Source organism: Vicia villosa, unplaced genomic scaffold, assembly GCF_029867415.1.
Source record: "Vicia villosa cultivar HV-30 ecotype Madison, WI unplaced genomic scaffold, Vvil1.0 ctg.003406F_1_1, whole genome shotgun sequence".
NCBI classification, from domain to species: Eukaryota; Viridiplantae; Streptophyta; class Magnoliopsida; order Fabales; family Fabaceae; genus Vicia; species Vicia villosa.
In genome coordinates, this window is record NW_026706198.1 from 20289 (window position 1) to 37681 (window position 17393).

Here is a 17393-nt window from a genome sequence, read left to right on the forward strand (position 1 = left end):
CCAAAGTTAATTCTTGAGCAGTTGACTTTTTACCAAATGAATTTCAATCTTTCAAATATCAATGAATCAAGCTTCTTTAGCCAATTGAATCATATGAGTTGGCTATAATGAAGCACTTGTGAACCTTGAATCATGTTTTAAGTCCAAAGATCATGCTTTGACCAAAAGTCAACATCATAGGGAATTGGCTCAAAATCCTAATTTGTGCATCAGATGAATTTGAAAGTTGATGATCTTGAATTGAGCCACACTTGGACTTGAATATTGATGAGGGAAATCACCTGATCATATGAGAAGATTGAGTCATTTTGAGAGTCACAAAAATCCTGATTACTTGAGCTCCTTGATCACACATACCTATTTCGTTAAAGAAGAAAACAAGCAAACACACATCTCTTTTATCTTGAGGTTAATGATGATGCATGAGGATCTTTAGATGTGATGAATGATGATGATGATGATCAAATTATTTTAGATTCAATGTAAATGAAGTGAGATCTTAGGGTCAAAAGTTGGGGTATGAGACAAACATTATGTTGAAGTGATCTCTATGGATTTCAATCTTCTTTCCTATTACAATAGACTTTAGGGATAGTTTTTCATATTGTAGATTTTAGTATAGTTCTCTTAGCAGATTAGGGAACATTTGATCAAGAGAGTTAGTAAAGAATTCCCTTAGCATGCCTTGAAAAATGTGAACATTAACTTGAAGTTGTTCATAAATTTTCCCTCCATAGCAACAGGTCATAGTACCTTTTGGTTGTACATATCAAACCTTTCTTTATTTCTTGAAGTTGAACCTTTCAGGAACAATATTCTTGGGGAAGATTTTCTAGATTGAAAGCTCCTTGTGTGAGCCATAAATAATGATATTTATGGCACATAAGAGTACTAACACGAAGAAAAATATAAGAAGAGAGAAAATTATGAGAAATAAGAAGGGAAGAAAGTTACTTATTTATAGCGCTCATTCTGACTGTTTAAGCATGCAAAAACCTCACAAAATGATTGAAGATTTGGTCCATAAAATATGAGCACCAAATATTACCAAAATTAGGCTATCCAATCTATTAGGTTTGTTCCTTAATCAATTAGATCATGAGGATTTTGAAGATCTCACACGTTTATTATCATTGGGCTAATACGATTTTCTTGAAGGCGAAGATTAAATATGATTTTCTCTAAAAATTTAAGCGCGTGTGTTACCTAATCAATTAGCTTCTTGCATTTCAGCTTCCTTAGTGATTTTTGGTTCTTGGGTTGAATTTTAACCTTAGTAGTATGCTTTTTGTACCCCTTTTCATACTTTTGGTACCTCTTTTTTCACAAAATCTAAAAGCTCATACATTTTGTTCGTGAAAATAATTTTAAATTGATGAGCAAGTAATAAAGAAATTATTTAGAGGATTTAATTAGAGTTTCTGATTTATGTAACGTAAAAGTGTACTACCTCAGGCATTAAATTACTTTGATAAAAACTCCTCATTTCATGAGATTTGGTTAAACATGAGATAGATAAATAAATTACAAATTTAACTTATAAACCTACAAAGATGATAGTAGATCATCACAGATCATACATTTTGATACCATCCTCAACAAATACTTTATTTGATCATGATCGTTGATATACACCGTCAACGAGCATCTTTGGATCACAAGCATTAGTACAATTAAACATTAATGCATATTTAACAATATACACTTTAGATTTACACAAATTATGAAATTCTATTCCTCAAGGGACAGATGTTGAACCATATGTATTGGATAACTTATCCAACCAGATTCTACACACTATGACAACGAGAATAATTCAAAATAAAACAGTAAAGAACACATAAAATTGGTAACCTAGTTTATTAAAAATCAAACCTACATCTGGAGGGCATCCAAACCAAGAAAGGAAATAAACTCTTCTATAGAATTAGTGCAAAGTATCTTAGATGAACAAACTCTTTGTTCAATGCCCCTCTTTTTAATACTACCATAGTGCCTTTTTATTTAGGACTCCCCCTAAATATGAGAACCCCATCTCAATTTATCTCAATCACTAATCCTAAGTGATTAACATTAATAAACAAAAAGATGAATGTTGAATCATAACTACACTAAATAAACCAACTACTATGCCTTATGAGTGAAGCAATAGCTGGGATTTTCTCATTAGATATAGGTTGTAATCACATCCAGATATTATGGAGATTCACTTAGGATTTGTTTATCCAAAACAACTCCTCTAAAAATATTTTATTTGATTTGAATTCAAATTTAAATCTTTATGATTTAATTTTAACCTAATTAAATAATCAAATAAATTAGATTGCTAAACGATAACAACAATCCTTGTTGCACACAATAGCAGAAAACATGCTCCAACCAATTGAAAAACGTGCACACACAACAAAACCTTATCATGCAGACAATGGACAGATGTTGCACACGTGCTAAGAAATATGTTCCCACATGTCCCCTTCTCCAGAGAAACAACTTGAACAAACCATGTTGTTTTTCTAATTGCAGCCAATCCATACTACTACAAAAAGTACATTTAACCTCATATGTGAAATGTTTTTAACCTCATCTACAGAAGCATGGTAACGAAGAGCATCATGAAAAGCTACAACTTTTCCACTCGGATTTTTAATAACCGAGGGGTAAATTTATGTGCACATGGGTTTGATCCCTTGCATCTTTATTTTTGTTATTTTCAAAACTAACACATCATACCTCTCGATTTATCAATAAAACTAAAGGGTAAGATAAATAGTGTTTTTTTTAAACTCATTACATTATTTAGATAGAATATCAATAAATTAATTTAATAACAAATTACATTGTTTACCCAGAATATTACATTGTTTACACCCAATATTAAAGTAAAAATTAATTTGCTAGTAAAGATAAAATGCTCTGGATCTTCGAATCATCTAATTTTAGGGTAGATCAAATGTTGGGTGCATAATATTCTCTATGGATTTTTCTTCCATTTGTTTATGTTATAAACAAAAAAGGGTTAGATAAATAAATGATTTATGGCTCAAATAAATATTTAAGAAAACCAACCTTGAACCTAGATAATTTTCTGCTCTTGCAAACCAATATAGAGAAGTTTCCAAGCGTCTTTAGGTTTAAAGTGGTTCATGTTTCATTTAGGTTGTAAATAATGGAAGGCTCTTAAGTTTCACGCGGATCACTAATGACAGAGTCTTGAGCATTGATAATCATTAAATGGACGGGAAATATTTCTTTAAGGCCGCTTAAAATCCTCAAAAAAATGCTTAACATATCACTCGCTTCAAATAAAAAATTGAGGTGAATAAGATTTTTATTGTATTACATTGTGTACACATAATATTAAAATACATTGTTTATAATAAATCTTCGATGATATTCAAATTTTGTAAAGGTAAGCATTGAGGTATATGTTACTTGTAACATCGGGTTCGTTCACCATTTTTGTAATGATGCCATGGATTTTTGAGTTTTCAACACAACATTGAGGATTTACAAGACTGGTTGAAAGTGTTGTTTGGACCACCCTGACGATCTCGAATCGAGACCTCAATGATATAATTTTTTCAACCTGAACAAATTTCTCATGTCAACACAACAACAATGCTATAGCAAAAAACCATAGAAAACAGAAGAGAAAGAATCAGAAATTGGCGAAGGCATTTCATCGAACACTTTGTAAGCAAGATTGAAAGCGAAATTTTATTATGATAAGAAAATGACATCAACTACAAACAAAAACAAACTCATTCAAGTTGCAAACAATAACGAATCAAAACACAAAAAAGGAAGAAACTTGCCAACAATACCGTGCGTCTGAAGAAGATAAAGACGGTTGTAGAGGAACAAAGTTGTGTCCGGTTGAGGAAAGAAAGTTGTGTCTGGTAGAGGGAGGAAAGTGACGAGTTGCCTATGGATATAAGTACGCGGATGAAGACGGTTGTAGAGGAACAAAGTTGTGTCTGGTAGAAGGAAGAAAGTGGCGAGTTGTCCATGATATGAATACAATGGTGCTAGGGTTTGATGGAGTAACCGAAAGAGATAGAGTGTAGACAAGAAATAGAGTGAGAAGTGATTATCAGGAAAAAAAATTGAAATTTTTTGAAAAAGAAAAGATAGAGGGAAACCATTATAAAAGGGTTATATATAGTTGCCATTTGTCAAAAACTATAGTTTTTATTGGATAATGAAAGATGTATTTAGTCAATTACCTAAAAGATAAGCTATAAAAGATAAGTTGGTGGCCATAATGCCATATTACAATGATACGCTTGTCAAGGGGTCAGGTTGAGAGAAGTTATGAGAAAAGATAAATGTAAAAAAATTGTCAAGTTGGTCAAAAGCTTAAGGGCCACTAATAAAAGAGAAAACAGTCAAATAAACTCATCAATACTTTGAACCGGGCACACAACTTGACAACACCTTTAAGGCCTTACAGGATAATATGTTGGAGCACTCTAGAGTATCCTTAATAAATACATCCAATACAATTCATTATCTTAAGCCAACTTTTGTCTATATTAAAATAATACAATACTCAATGACAATGAAAAGCAATATTCAAAATCAACTATTCTAATGCAAGAATATGCTTAACCTCCGAGTCCGTGGAGTGTGTTTGGCTGCTGTCAATTGGTAATGAATTTGATGTAGAAAACCCATCGTAATGTTGGTACTGCTCAATTTCCTCGTGATTTTGCTGTGCATTAAGCTTCTTATTCAATCCCATGATCCCTTCTAATTCCAATGTTACTTCTTTCATCGTTGGTCGTTTTCTTCCACTCATTTCTAAGCATCTAAATGCAAGATTTGCAACTACAATGATATGTTCTTTCTCCCCTCCTTCTGTGATCCTTTTGTCAATTACGTCAAACAACATATTCTCCTTCATACACTGAACAAAATAGGAAGCTAAACTTTGTGATTCCTTAGATTTTTCTGTAGAGGATATTGGCTTCTTACCTGTTAAAAGTTCAGCAAGAACTACTCCAAAGCTGTACACATCACTTTTCTCAGTAAATTGACTAGTGTGAAAATATTCAGGATCTAAGTATCCAAAAGTACCTTGAACCATTGTGGTAAGGTGAGTTGCTTCAATTGAAATTATTCTTGATGCACCAAAATCAGCTAATTTTGCCCTATACTTTTCATCCAATAGTATATTTGTTGATTTGACGTCTCTATGATAAATTGGTTGAGATGCAACCGAGTGCAAATAAAATAAAGCTCCAGCAACTTCACTAGCAATTCTCAAACGCACGTCCCATGTCATTGGAATGTCCTCATTTTGGTCATGCAGATACTCAAAAAGGTTACCATTGGGAATGAATTCATAAACAAGCAACGGAATTTCTGTCTCCAAACAACATCCTAATAGTTTGACAATATTTCTATTGTTGATTTGTGAAAGAATAACAAACTCATTAATGAACTCTTCAACATTTCCTTCAACCTTAAACTTTTTCACTGCAACAATTTTACCATCCACCAACATGCCTTTGTAAACGGTGCCTTGCCCTCCCTTTCCAAGAACTCTATCCTTATTGAAATTGTCAGTGGCTTTCTTTAAATTCTTTAATGTGAAGAGAGTAGTTCTGTCAACATTGACTTCTCCCGAAGACATTCTTTTTTGCAACAACAAACCACCATTTCTTTTGAAGAATTTTTCCTTGCGTTTCTTTATCATTCTTCGTTTCAAAACTTTGTACAAAAACAGTAGACCGATGAGGAAACCCAAGGATCCGAGACTTGATGAAATTCCTGCATATAATCATGTGAGTGTATTAAAGCCAACTCTAAAACAAATATTAAGAGAATCTATTAAGACAGATCTCAAAATTAAAAAATTAAAGGGTTAAATAAGTTTTTGTCCCTCTAAATATAGCGGTTTTCAACTTTAGTCCCTCTAAACATGTTTTTCAAAGAATGGTCCTCCTAAAAATTTTAATTTAAAATTTTGGTCCTCTTGCAATTTAGCGACGGTTATTTTAAATTAGCGACTATTTTAGCGGCGGTTTTAGCAACGGTTTTTTATTTAGCGACGAAATTAGATACCGTTTTAGCTACGATTTTGCCACGAGGGACGAAAAGTTAAAATAAAATTTTTAAGAGGACCATTCTTTGAAGAAAATATTTAAAGGGACTAAAGTTGAAAACCGCTATATTTAGAGGGACCAAAAACATATTTAACTCAAAATTAAACAGAGACCAGATCTTGAATAGAACATTATGATCGATTTAGTATAATTCAAATAATTGATTCTATTAATGGGATGTTATAGTTGTATAAGTACCAATTAAATGTTAATTCACCAAACTATAGCTTTGAATCAACCAAGTTCGATGAAATGCAATAAAATTATTATTATTCATTTGTGAAATTTGTACATACCTACAATAACCCACTTCTTCCATTGATTATTCTTATGAAAGTAGTACTCTGGACCTGGAAATTCTAAAACAAAAGAACCAAGTTAGATGGAGTAGTTTAAAACTCGTATATATTTCATGGTGAAGTGAAATTGAATTAGAAATGGGGCATGGAAGCAGATAGAATTTATACCAAAACAATTTGTTATTGATTTCTTAGAGCAATAAAAGATAATGGTATTGTAATATATAAAAAGGAAGATATTGAAAAACCTTTACAGCCTCCAGCAATGTATGGATTGCCATAGTAGTCTCCATCAAGGAAGGGAGAGTCAAAGTCATCGTCTTGCTGCCAGGACGAGCATCGACATTGCTTACCAGTGTTTCTGTTACTTAAAGAAGTAACGTTGGAGTCATAACAATTTGGAGGTAGTTGAAATGTGGAATTAGTTAACATATAATTCAAAATCTCCCACTCAAGCATTGCAGGAGCATATTCCTTATTCTTCAACTCTTTCTCAGTCTCATAATCACCCATAAAATAACTCCTTGCAATCAAAGCATAACCACACCCTTGACTACTGTGTTCGCTTAAACCTCTTATTGTTGCGTTAAACTCTGAAAGATGTGAAGGCAATGAGGTCGTACAACAATACCTTCCATTACAACCGTTGCTATCTATATTGAAATTGTTACTGTTGTTTTTGTTGTCGTCACAAATTGATACACAACCACCAACGGTGGTCCCGTTTGACTGAAGAAAAGCAAGACTGTTACATCCCACAGCTAGAAACGTATTCTCAGCCTGTGAATATAGGAAAGGGCTGTCTGTAAGAGTAACGGTTTTACTACTGGTGCTACTAATTTTGTTTTTATCCGACTCGCAAGACTTTTATTTTTAAGTTTAAGCAAAAATCGCATTCACACTCTTATGACGTTATAAAGGGTTGAATCTTGATTGCACGGTAAAAAAAAACAAATTTAATTCTTTTTTATAGTTTTCAAAATATATTTTTAAATCACAATTGTGCAGTTTTAATCGGATAAGTCCCTCTTTAACTAGTAAATTTCATCTCTTTTTTAAATTTCTAATATCTTGTAAAAAGAGTTGCTTATATTTTATTAACTAGTTATTGAGAAAATCAAAGTTTTATTTTCTTTTTATCACTTGTGGTTTGAGTTATTATTCCATTGCCCTACTAACAAATTTGGTTGGTACAGTGCTAGAAGTGAGCAACTAATAATCACTTTCTTAAATTGTTTAGTATCTAAAAGAAGATTAAAAAATATCTTCGGCTTTGCATTCCTTACATTAAATTCAAATATCTGTAAATTTTATAAAAGATATTAAAGAATAAAAGTTATATAAAATTTTAAATTCTTCGGGAGTTCATATTTTTATTTAAAAATAAATATTAAAAAAATAAATATTAAAAAATAAAATATAAATATGTTTAATTAGTTAACAAAATTTATAAAGAATCTAAAAGAGGGAGTCATTTTAATTTTAGTTGTAATAAAAGCGACAATGCGTTATTTTCAGAAATTGAGTACATTATGTAACAAAAATAACAGAGGCTTTGAAAGAGTGCTTGGTTGTTATTCAGAAACACTATTCCTGGTAAGTATATATATCATATAATTTATTCAAGCCAAAAAAACAATACAAATAAGACGATCAACAGATCCAGCCATCCAAGTTCACAAATAAACTAACAGATGAGTTTCAATTTCTTCCAACACCTATATAAAGTCATCTCAATAGCTTCACTCTTCAAAGGTTGGCCAAAACAATGGATGTTTCTATATCTTAAACAGGCGTAAACCGTCTCATGAAAGCACAACGTAATGTTTCTACTTTAGCCCCCTTGCATTTCTTTCTGTTAATCATCCACTTGAGTTCATCTTCCCATTTTATAAAGTTGTAGTTTTTTATATTTAAAACAAAAATTTGTAAAAATAAGTTATTTTTTAAAAAATTAAATAGAATTTAAACATAAAAAATTCTAATAAATTAAATTATTCTTATATGCTATGATTTTAACTCACTTTTATTTCATTTAAAATTAGAATATTGCAATTAATTTATGACATTTTCATATAAACAATATATTATTTTTATATTATTAATAATACATTAAAACATTAAATTTATAAGATAAATAAAATCTAATTTTATCTCTTTTAAATACTCTGATTTCTCTCTTCAGCAGTAACCTATCTTGAAAATCCTATGATTTAAAGATATAATTTTTAATTGTTTTTTTAAAAGAAAATTTTAGTACATAAATAAATTTAGTTAGGGAAAAAAATGTCATATACTATTTTAATTAATAGATATAATATTAAATTATTTAGAGAAAAAAAACTCCACTTAAATAAACATTACGTTATAATTATAAGAAAAATATGCTACAATATCAAAGAATGGTATGAAAATATATCAACAAAATAAAGACTACTATGAACAAAAATTGAAAGTCCGATAATATTTTTTTTTAGTAAGCAAGAGATATTATAAATGAAAAGAGAGAACAAAGGGTTCTCCAAACCTTAAATATTCTTGCAAATTTGTTAAGAATAAATAATTTTGGTAAATTATATTAAAGAAAGTACATTGATTTTTCTTTTCAATTTAATATATAAATAATAAAATTGCTTTTTTTTTCTTTCTTAATATCTTATTTTAAAAATCGTCCTGTTATCATAGACAATACAACATCCGAGGCGCATGAACTACCTAAGTATCTTATTTAAATCCATCATTAATTAGTTTTATTGAAATTTATTGATTTTAATGAACTGCCTAAGCATCTTATTTAAGTGTTAATCACTATAGAAAGTTCTAGTAGGTGAGATTCTGTTAGTAACATAATCTGATAGTTGGTAGGCTGCTATATGATGATAGTACACCTGATAAAGATGCACTGATAATGCTTGATTCATATGGATCTAACATTATTGAGCTAGGTGATCCATACTCTGACCTTTTGGCATATGGTTTTGTTATCAATATGCCTTTGTTTCAATTTTCCTGTTTGATTGATTTCATATTTGGTTTTAAGTGTAACAATGCAGTGTGCAGGGCCGGCCCAATCAACGCAGAGGCCCCGATCTAATTTTGAAAATGGACCTAAATTTAAAATATATATACAATTATAATAATTAAAAAAGACACATAAAAATTATATTTATGAATTAATCAATGTTATATTTAATTAAAATTATTTTGAATTTTGATCTATCTCAATTTTTGTATGTATTGAGTTTTTATTATATCATTTTTTGATTTATTGAATTTTTATCATAACATTTTATTTATTTCAATTAATATTTATGGAAAAAAAATGGACCTTTTAAAATTTTGGGGCCCCTAAAATCTGGGGCCCTGTGCTGTAGCACTTCCTGCACATGCACAGGGCCGGCCCTGGCAGCGTGGCAGGCTATGAAACATGTGAAACCTTCAATAATGACTATGGCATCTTCCACCAGATCACTGGTTCTTTTTCTTCTAGCCATGGAACTACATCGGTGGACCTATAAATTCATTTTATGTGATTTAATTTTAATTGTATATGTTCCTTCTAGCCATCAACTTACATCTTTAAAAATATATGTAGTTTGCTCTACTATATAGAGAGGGAATAGGCCAGGCCGGCCTACAGAGTCTATAACCTATCCTTAGGCTTTTTTAAAAGCCTATTTAATTACATAGGCCAGATTTAGGCTATTAAAATAGTCTATGAAGCCTTATAGGCCGACCTATATTTTCATATATATTAAAAATAGTCTAAATAGACTTGTCTATATATGCATATATATTAGAAAAAAGGTTAAATAGATTGGTCTATATATGCATATTTATTAGAAAAAATCTTAAATAGACTGGCCTAAATATTCATATATAGACCGACCTATAAGGCTTCTTAAGTAATACGAATTAATTAAAAATTTTAATGAGAAAGAGGTTTTTAAATAGGTTTTCAGGATAGGTCAGACTCCATGTCAAATTGAAAAAAAGAGTCTATAGTAGGCCATAGACTAGACTCAGGCCTTGTAAATTTATCATAGGTCAGACTTCGGCCTTATAAAGCTTAGCCAATTCCCATCCCGACTGGTAATTTATTATTGGAAGAGTGCGAGCCTTAGCATGTTGAATTTGATTCTTGTGGCAATACATTGCTTATTGCATAGTGACGGAGCTAAATATTTTATGATATGAGGGCAATATAATATATGCACTACATAAATTTTAAATGGTAAGAAAATATTTGAGAAACAAATATTAAATTGATGAATAAATTCACCACTAAATTTTGTAAGGGATTATAAAGAAACTTCTTTTTTTTTTCAGAAAAACAACATTTGCTAATTTTGTTTTAATTTTTAATTTTTAATTTTATATATATATATATATATATATATATATATATATATATATATATATATATATATATATATATATATATATATATATATATATATATATATATGATACCAAGGTGTCAAATTTAGTATTATGACACCTCCGATAACTCTTTACACCATATCCGTATAACAAAATCCATCGTTGGATTGAAAACTAATATCATATAGATCATGTCCATAAAATTTAACATCAATTAAAAATCATTTGATATGTTAAAGAGAATAATCAAAATTAACGGTTTTGTTAAAGTTTTGTAAGACGTTAGTTTTTATGCATCTCGTTGACATATCAAATAATTTCTGATTAATTTTAAGTTTTATGGACATGATCTATATGATGTTAGTTTTTAATTCAAAGGTGAATTTTGTTATACGAATATGGAAAAAGTTGAAATATTATTGAGGCACATGCCTTCACTCTTTCATGAGTAGCTTCTTCCATATAATCGACTATAAAACCAGAATTTGAATTATACAAAATTATGGCTCATATCTAATTGATAATGAAGTGGGAAATTATCAATAATCAATTAAGGAATTGTATAATCTAGTAGGGAACAGGTCTAACAAATCTTTCCTTTTTGTTAGACTTAATTGTCTATGACGACTGTGTAATCGATTAGAACGACAATCTAATTAGTTAGATATCGGATCAAGCCCAAAAATCTTGGTTTTTTCTTTACCCACCTCCGGTCACCCCCAGCGAAAACCCTAATTTACCCCTACTTCGGAAATGAACTTCTGAAGTATTTTTTTTTTTTAAAAAAATTCTCAGACTTCGGAAGTGCATCTCCGAAAACACCAAATGGGGGGTGTTTTCAGAGATGTACTTCCGAAAACACCTTTTTTCTAATTTTGGGGGGTTTCGGAAATGAACTTCCGAATTATGCAGAAACTGTATTTTTTTTATGTTTTTGGAAACAGCCTCGTATTTGTATTTTTAATTAAAGGAATACGGCAAATAAAATAAGTGATATATAAACAGAAAATACTAATATACTAATATGATAAGAATAGTAATATATACAAACCGATCCGATCCAAATCCAAATAATAATAGTGTACGAAAGATACAATCCGAAAACCAAAAAAAAAATAAACCCGACCACTATTGGGTATGCCTAACCCTCTATCCCTGGGACCTCCTCTGACGCTTGTATGCCGCTGCACAACCCGCATCAATGACGATCATCTCCATCACGGCGACTGCCTCTGGACCGCCCTGATGAGCGACACCCCGATCCAACGCGTCCCGCCCAAGCATCTCTATCCGCTGGCAGATCGGCAGGAGATCAATGACGTGGTCATCCTCGGCCTGCTGGTTCTCCAGGATCTCCTCGTGTGCTGGCCTAGGAGCGCCAGGAGCGTCGGTTGTCAGCAGAGGATGGGACACCCGGTAGAACCATGTGACGTACCCCTCCACACTGTGCCAGTCCTGGGTGACCCGCATGCGACGATACTCCTCCAGTACCACATGATGCTCCCAATCCTTAAATATGGCAGTGAGCTGCACTCTGGTCACTGTGTCGGGAGCAGCCTCAAAAGGTGACCTGGGTATCATCTGCACAAATCTGAATTGCCGCATGCACCGCTCAGGGAGATACCGGACCATGATGCTGGTCCCGCATGCCAACCAGTCAGAATATAAAGATATGTTGTCAAAAGGGACAACCTGAGTGTAGTCGCTGAATGGCCTCCAGGTGACGTCATCGTGCATCGTGCGGTCCAGGTACCCACAGTATGGTCCCACCGCATTGTTCCCCCTCTAGAGAACGTATCTGGCGGCCCTGGGCATGGCGTCAACGTACTGAGGATCAATGTGAAAGTCGTGGATCCGGGAGAAGTAAGAGATGATCCAGCTCTGAAACATAAATAAATACGAAACATAAGTAAATACGAAACACAAATACGAAATATAAATAAATACGGAACAATTAAAATGAAACGTACCGTGAGTAGTGTGCAGGATCCGGTCAACTGCCTCGTCCTCTAGTTGGAGGCCTCATTCAGCTTCTGGTATAGGTATGCCAGAGTAGCTGCCCCCCCAGTTCCACTGGTGAACGGTGGTCATGTCCATGAAGTAGCGGAGATAGGTCACGTCGACGTACCTCGCACTCTTGTCCACAAAGATCGCAGCACCTACCACATGCATGTACCAGCACCGGAGAGCGCAGCCACGGTGATAATGTGTAAATAGCTCGTCACCCGCATCCTCGGCCTCAGCCGCTGCCACTAGGTGTTCTCGAAATAGCAGCTCAGTGTGGTGAACCGGATATGAGGCCCAGATGTCGTGATGCACTCAAAGTCAGCAACTTCGGGCTCCATACCCAAATAGAGCGCCATTCACTCAGTGGCTTCGACCCTCTAGATCAGAGAGTGGGTCAACAGCGCCCCCCTGATCGGCAGGTGGAGAAGACATTGCACATCATGCAAGGTGATCGTCATCTCCCCAACCGGCAAGTGGAAAGAAGACGTCTTCTTGTGCCACCGCTCCACAAAAGCCCCCTGCATGCCGTGGCTGATGGTGGTGTACCCCGTCATGCAGAGCCCACTAAGCCCTGAAGCTCTCACCGAGTCGTTAAACCACTCAGCGGTCGGTTTAAACATACTGAAAATCTTCCGGGCGTGGTTCACCATTTTCAACGGCCCTCTCTCCTGTTACAAAAAAACAAATAAAAAAGTATGTTAAATAGACCAGTTAAATAGACCGGTTAATAAAATATTGAATAAACGTCTAAATTATAAACGGTTTAATAATGTAGTCGGGAAAATTATAAAAAATACCTCTCCCTCCCAGATACACCGAGCGACGTGATCGTGGTAGATAAGCAGCACTGAAGTGTCACTGGGCCGTCCCGGGAAGCCCTCCTCCTGCTCATCCTCCTCCCCGAGTGGAGGGTCAACATCCGGTACCTCCTCCGCCTCGTGGTATGGAACTGCCACCTCCTCCTCCTCCTCCTCCTCCTCTCGCTGGCGGGAAGAAGATACCCGAGCCAGACGACTCCTCGATCCAGATGTAGAGGTACCCTCGTCCATCTCCACGGGAACTCACACATGTCGTCCCCGGCCTTGCCCCCGTCCCTGTGTCGACGCCCGCTGCGCCGCCGCCCGCTCGCGTCTAGCCGACGCAGTCTGGGTCTCTCTACCCTGTCTGATGCGTGCTATGTTGTCTAACATGTTCCTGAAAACAATTAAAATCGATTAACATGCGAGACAACATAAAGAACTAAAAAAATTTCACTTCTGATACAATTCGGAAGTTCATTTCCGAAACTGGGAATGGAGGTGTTTTCGGAAATGAACTTCCGAAACACCCCTGCGCAGAAGTTTTATGCAACTTCCATGGCAAACTTCAAACCTATGTTTACACATTCTAAACATCCTAAATATCAGTACTGTCGCGGGGAAAAATCGTATCTTTTTTCGGGATGAGACACCTGATGCCTTCTTTGGGCTCGAGTGCTCAAAAAATTATTTTTCTTTTGTTCCGACCAAACTTTTTATTGTTTCCAAAGTAGGAAAAGGAAAAAAGCTGCAATAACCTTAAAAGTGGGGGAGAGATCTTGGGTAAGAGGGTTGGTTGTACGAAGGGAAGGTATTAGCACCCAACGTATCTATAGTACTCTATAGGTTTCTTTGCTATGTTTTTCATTCCATGTTATTGAGAGGTTCTTGTGAAATAGGTGGGACCTAAGGTGTTTGTTTGATTATGCTCGCAAAGATCATCGCGATCCTCTGCATACATATCCCTTAGAGGGAATCAGAGCATTTGTAGCTCGGGGTCTACGGGTGCTAAGGTTTGAATGGTTTGAGAGAGAAGTTTTGCTCGCCAAGGATACGACCTTATGCCTACGTATTCTCAAAGGGATGTTGAGAAAGTCAGAGCAATCGTAGTTCCCACTTATGCTAGTGGAAGCAAAGGATAAGAGGCAAATGTCATCTTAATGTTCGATGTATCTAATCTATATCATCACATACATCTGTTTGATTTTTGTTTGAAATCTTTTCATTATAAGCCCTGGGTTGTGCCACTTATGACGCTTAGAATGATGAAGATGTTTTTTTGTTTAACCAGCCTTGTGGCAAAAACTTTCAATGAAGTCAGCCTTGTGACAAAAAGTTTTGATTAATCAGCCAGCCTTGTGGCAAAAGTTTCAATGAAGTCAGCCTTGTGACAAAAACTTTGATTAATCAGCCAGTATGGTGGCAAAACGGTTTGATTGATTAGCCAGCCTTGTGGCAAAAAAGTTTGATTGATTGATTGTTTGTGATGATATAGAAGAGATACTCCTATCATAGAGATGAAAAATGTCTAATCTCCTAGGGTATTTGATTTGGATATTGGGGATGCTTATAAGAAGCCCGTGGGTCCTTGTACGAAGCCCAAGAGGAGGCTATCCGAGGGTCCTTGCATTGTAAGCCCAGGAGGAGGCTATGGGAGGGACAATCTAGGGTCCTTGCATTGTAAGCCCAAGAGGAGGCTATGGGAGGGACAAGTCGTTTGTACAAAGCCCAAGAGGAGGCATGGTATAGTTGGTTTGAGCTCTTAGAGCGATTTCACCGGGAAACCATACTCTATGTCCTAACCTAGACTAAGGAGATTCTTTGCACGAAGCCCAATAGGAGGCTATGGGGAACCTAGTGTTGTACTAAGTTGAACAAGTATATATAACACAATCACAAATATGAACAAGTACAAACAAATATGAACAAGTATGAACAAGTACATATATATGACAAAGTGTGTGTATATAATGGAGTTTATGAAGGAAATATACCTATAAGCATGATCCATTTGTATACACGGGGGCTCGGGAATTATACTCGGGGAGAGGCCCGCTTGAGTTTATTCAAAGCTATGCAAACAAAATATTTACAAGAGGCTTGGGACTTATACCTACATGGAGGCCCATGGTATTTTTGGGAAGATTTAAAGAAAACCTTCATTTTTGATTTGTTATTCAAGGTTAAAAATCAAATTGATCGAGGTATGTACAAAAAGGTGTATGTACAAATGAAATACCTAATTTCATGTAAAGGGATGGGACTTATACCTATGTGGAGGCCCATGTTTTATTTTATAAAACACGGTTGATTGTTTTATTAACAGACGCAAGGTTTCGTCGTTTGAAAACAGTTTGAAAGTTTTGTTTTGAAAGAAGTTTTTTGTTTGAAGAAAAATTGTACAAAGAAAAAGGAAAGGGACTTACACTCTCTAATATTCGAGAGGCCCAGATTGATTGAAGAAAAACCCTAAGTTTGATCTTGTTATTCGAGGGTTTAAATCAATTCGATCGTGGTATATTTATACAATGAAAAAAACCTAAATTTATACAAAGGAATGGGGCTTATACCATAAGGGATGCCCAGGAGGTTTTGAAAATCAATTGATCAATTTAATCAAGAGTTTTTGAAAAGAAAACTAAAAAGAGATGGTTTTGAAAATGATTTGTTTTGAAAAGCGTCTCTTTTATTTTTAAACAGTTTGAAATTTTGTAAGAAGTCAAATTAATTAAGATAAACACAAATATTATACTTAATTAACACCTAAATGATTAGGGTTTGATCACAAAATATTTACAAATGATTAAGTTTGAAAAATCAAATGAAAAACAATATTTAAAGTATTTAAAAACACTTAAAAATATGTCATTTTAAACCTAATTAAAAATGTATTAAATAAATATTTTTTTGTGATTTTTTTTTATCTTCATAAAATACATATATTAAATAAAGAGTGTACAAAAAATGAAGTAAAAATGATGAGTTTTGATTGGTTAAATAATTAGTTAAAGTTGTGAAGAAATTGAAGAAAAAAAGTGATAAAAAAATAGAGTTTGGTCCTGCCAGGGTTTGAACCCACGCCCTCACTCTCACCAACCAAAACATGAACCAACTGCGCCACGCTTGTGGCTTGTTAATAACACGCGTTGAACTGATTATATTTTAAAACAAGGATTTGAATTTTCTGAATCAAAAATGGCGCCAAGAACACACCTTCAACTGATTTTTGAAAATCTTTGAAACTGAATTGTTTTGATCAAGTAAAGGGTCTATTTCACTCGATTTTCCATAAGGAACATGATGGTGATCTTTAATTTCATTTATTTTTGTTCTAAGATGGTTAATTTTCGCATGAACATGAAGAACCCTAAAACTGAATTTCAACATGAAATCGTGTATGATTGATGAATTATGAAATTGATTGAGGGTTAATAATCAGTGATAGTGCAGAAACAAGATGGCAAAGCAATATTTCATTTATGATGCATGATTCATAGAGTTTGAAGTTCAAGTGTACTTACCTCAAAAACGGCCAAACTGAGAATTGAATTTTTATCTGGAGGTGTTACAGATGCTTTGTAACAATCTGGATAGCTTCAATGATGATTATGGATGGTGTCTGGATGCTTGGATTGAATTGAAAACACCTAGAGCAGTTGTTGGTACCCGATCTGCAGTTAAGCCTAAGTGTGAATCGAGCTTGATGATTCTGATGTTTCAGGTTGATGATGAGTGTTTGGATAGCTCATATGTGATATATATGAGGTGTGGGAAGTGTTAATTTGGACAGAAATGAA

General features: G+C 34.1%; 1 protein-coding gene across 1 annotated transcript in view; it reads right to left on the reverse strand.

The window, feature by feature from the left end:
* Positions 1–4585: 4585 nt before the first annotated feature.
* Positions 4586–17393, reverse strand: part of LOC131640934 (wall-associated receptor kinase-like 1) — a 131196-nt gene continuing 118388 nt past the window's right edge. Inside the window, exons 3-5 of the mRNA XM_058911288.1 lie at positions 6658–7241; positions 6407–6460; positions 4586–5775 (exon numbers count right to left, since the gene is read on the reverse strand). Coding sequence (XP_058767271.1) covers positions 4586–5775; positions 6407–6460; positions 6658–7241 — 1828 coding nt within the window. The remainder of the gene's footprint in view (positions 5776–6406; positions 6461–6657; positions 7242–17393) is intronic.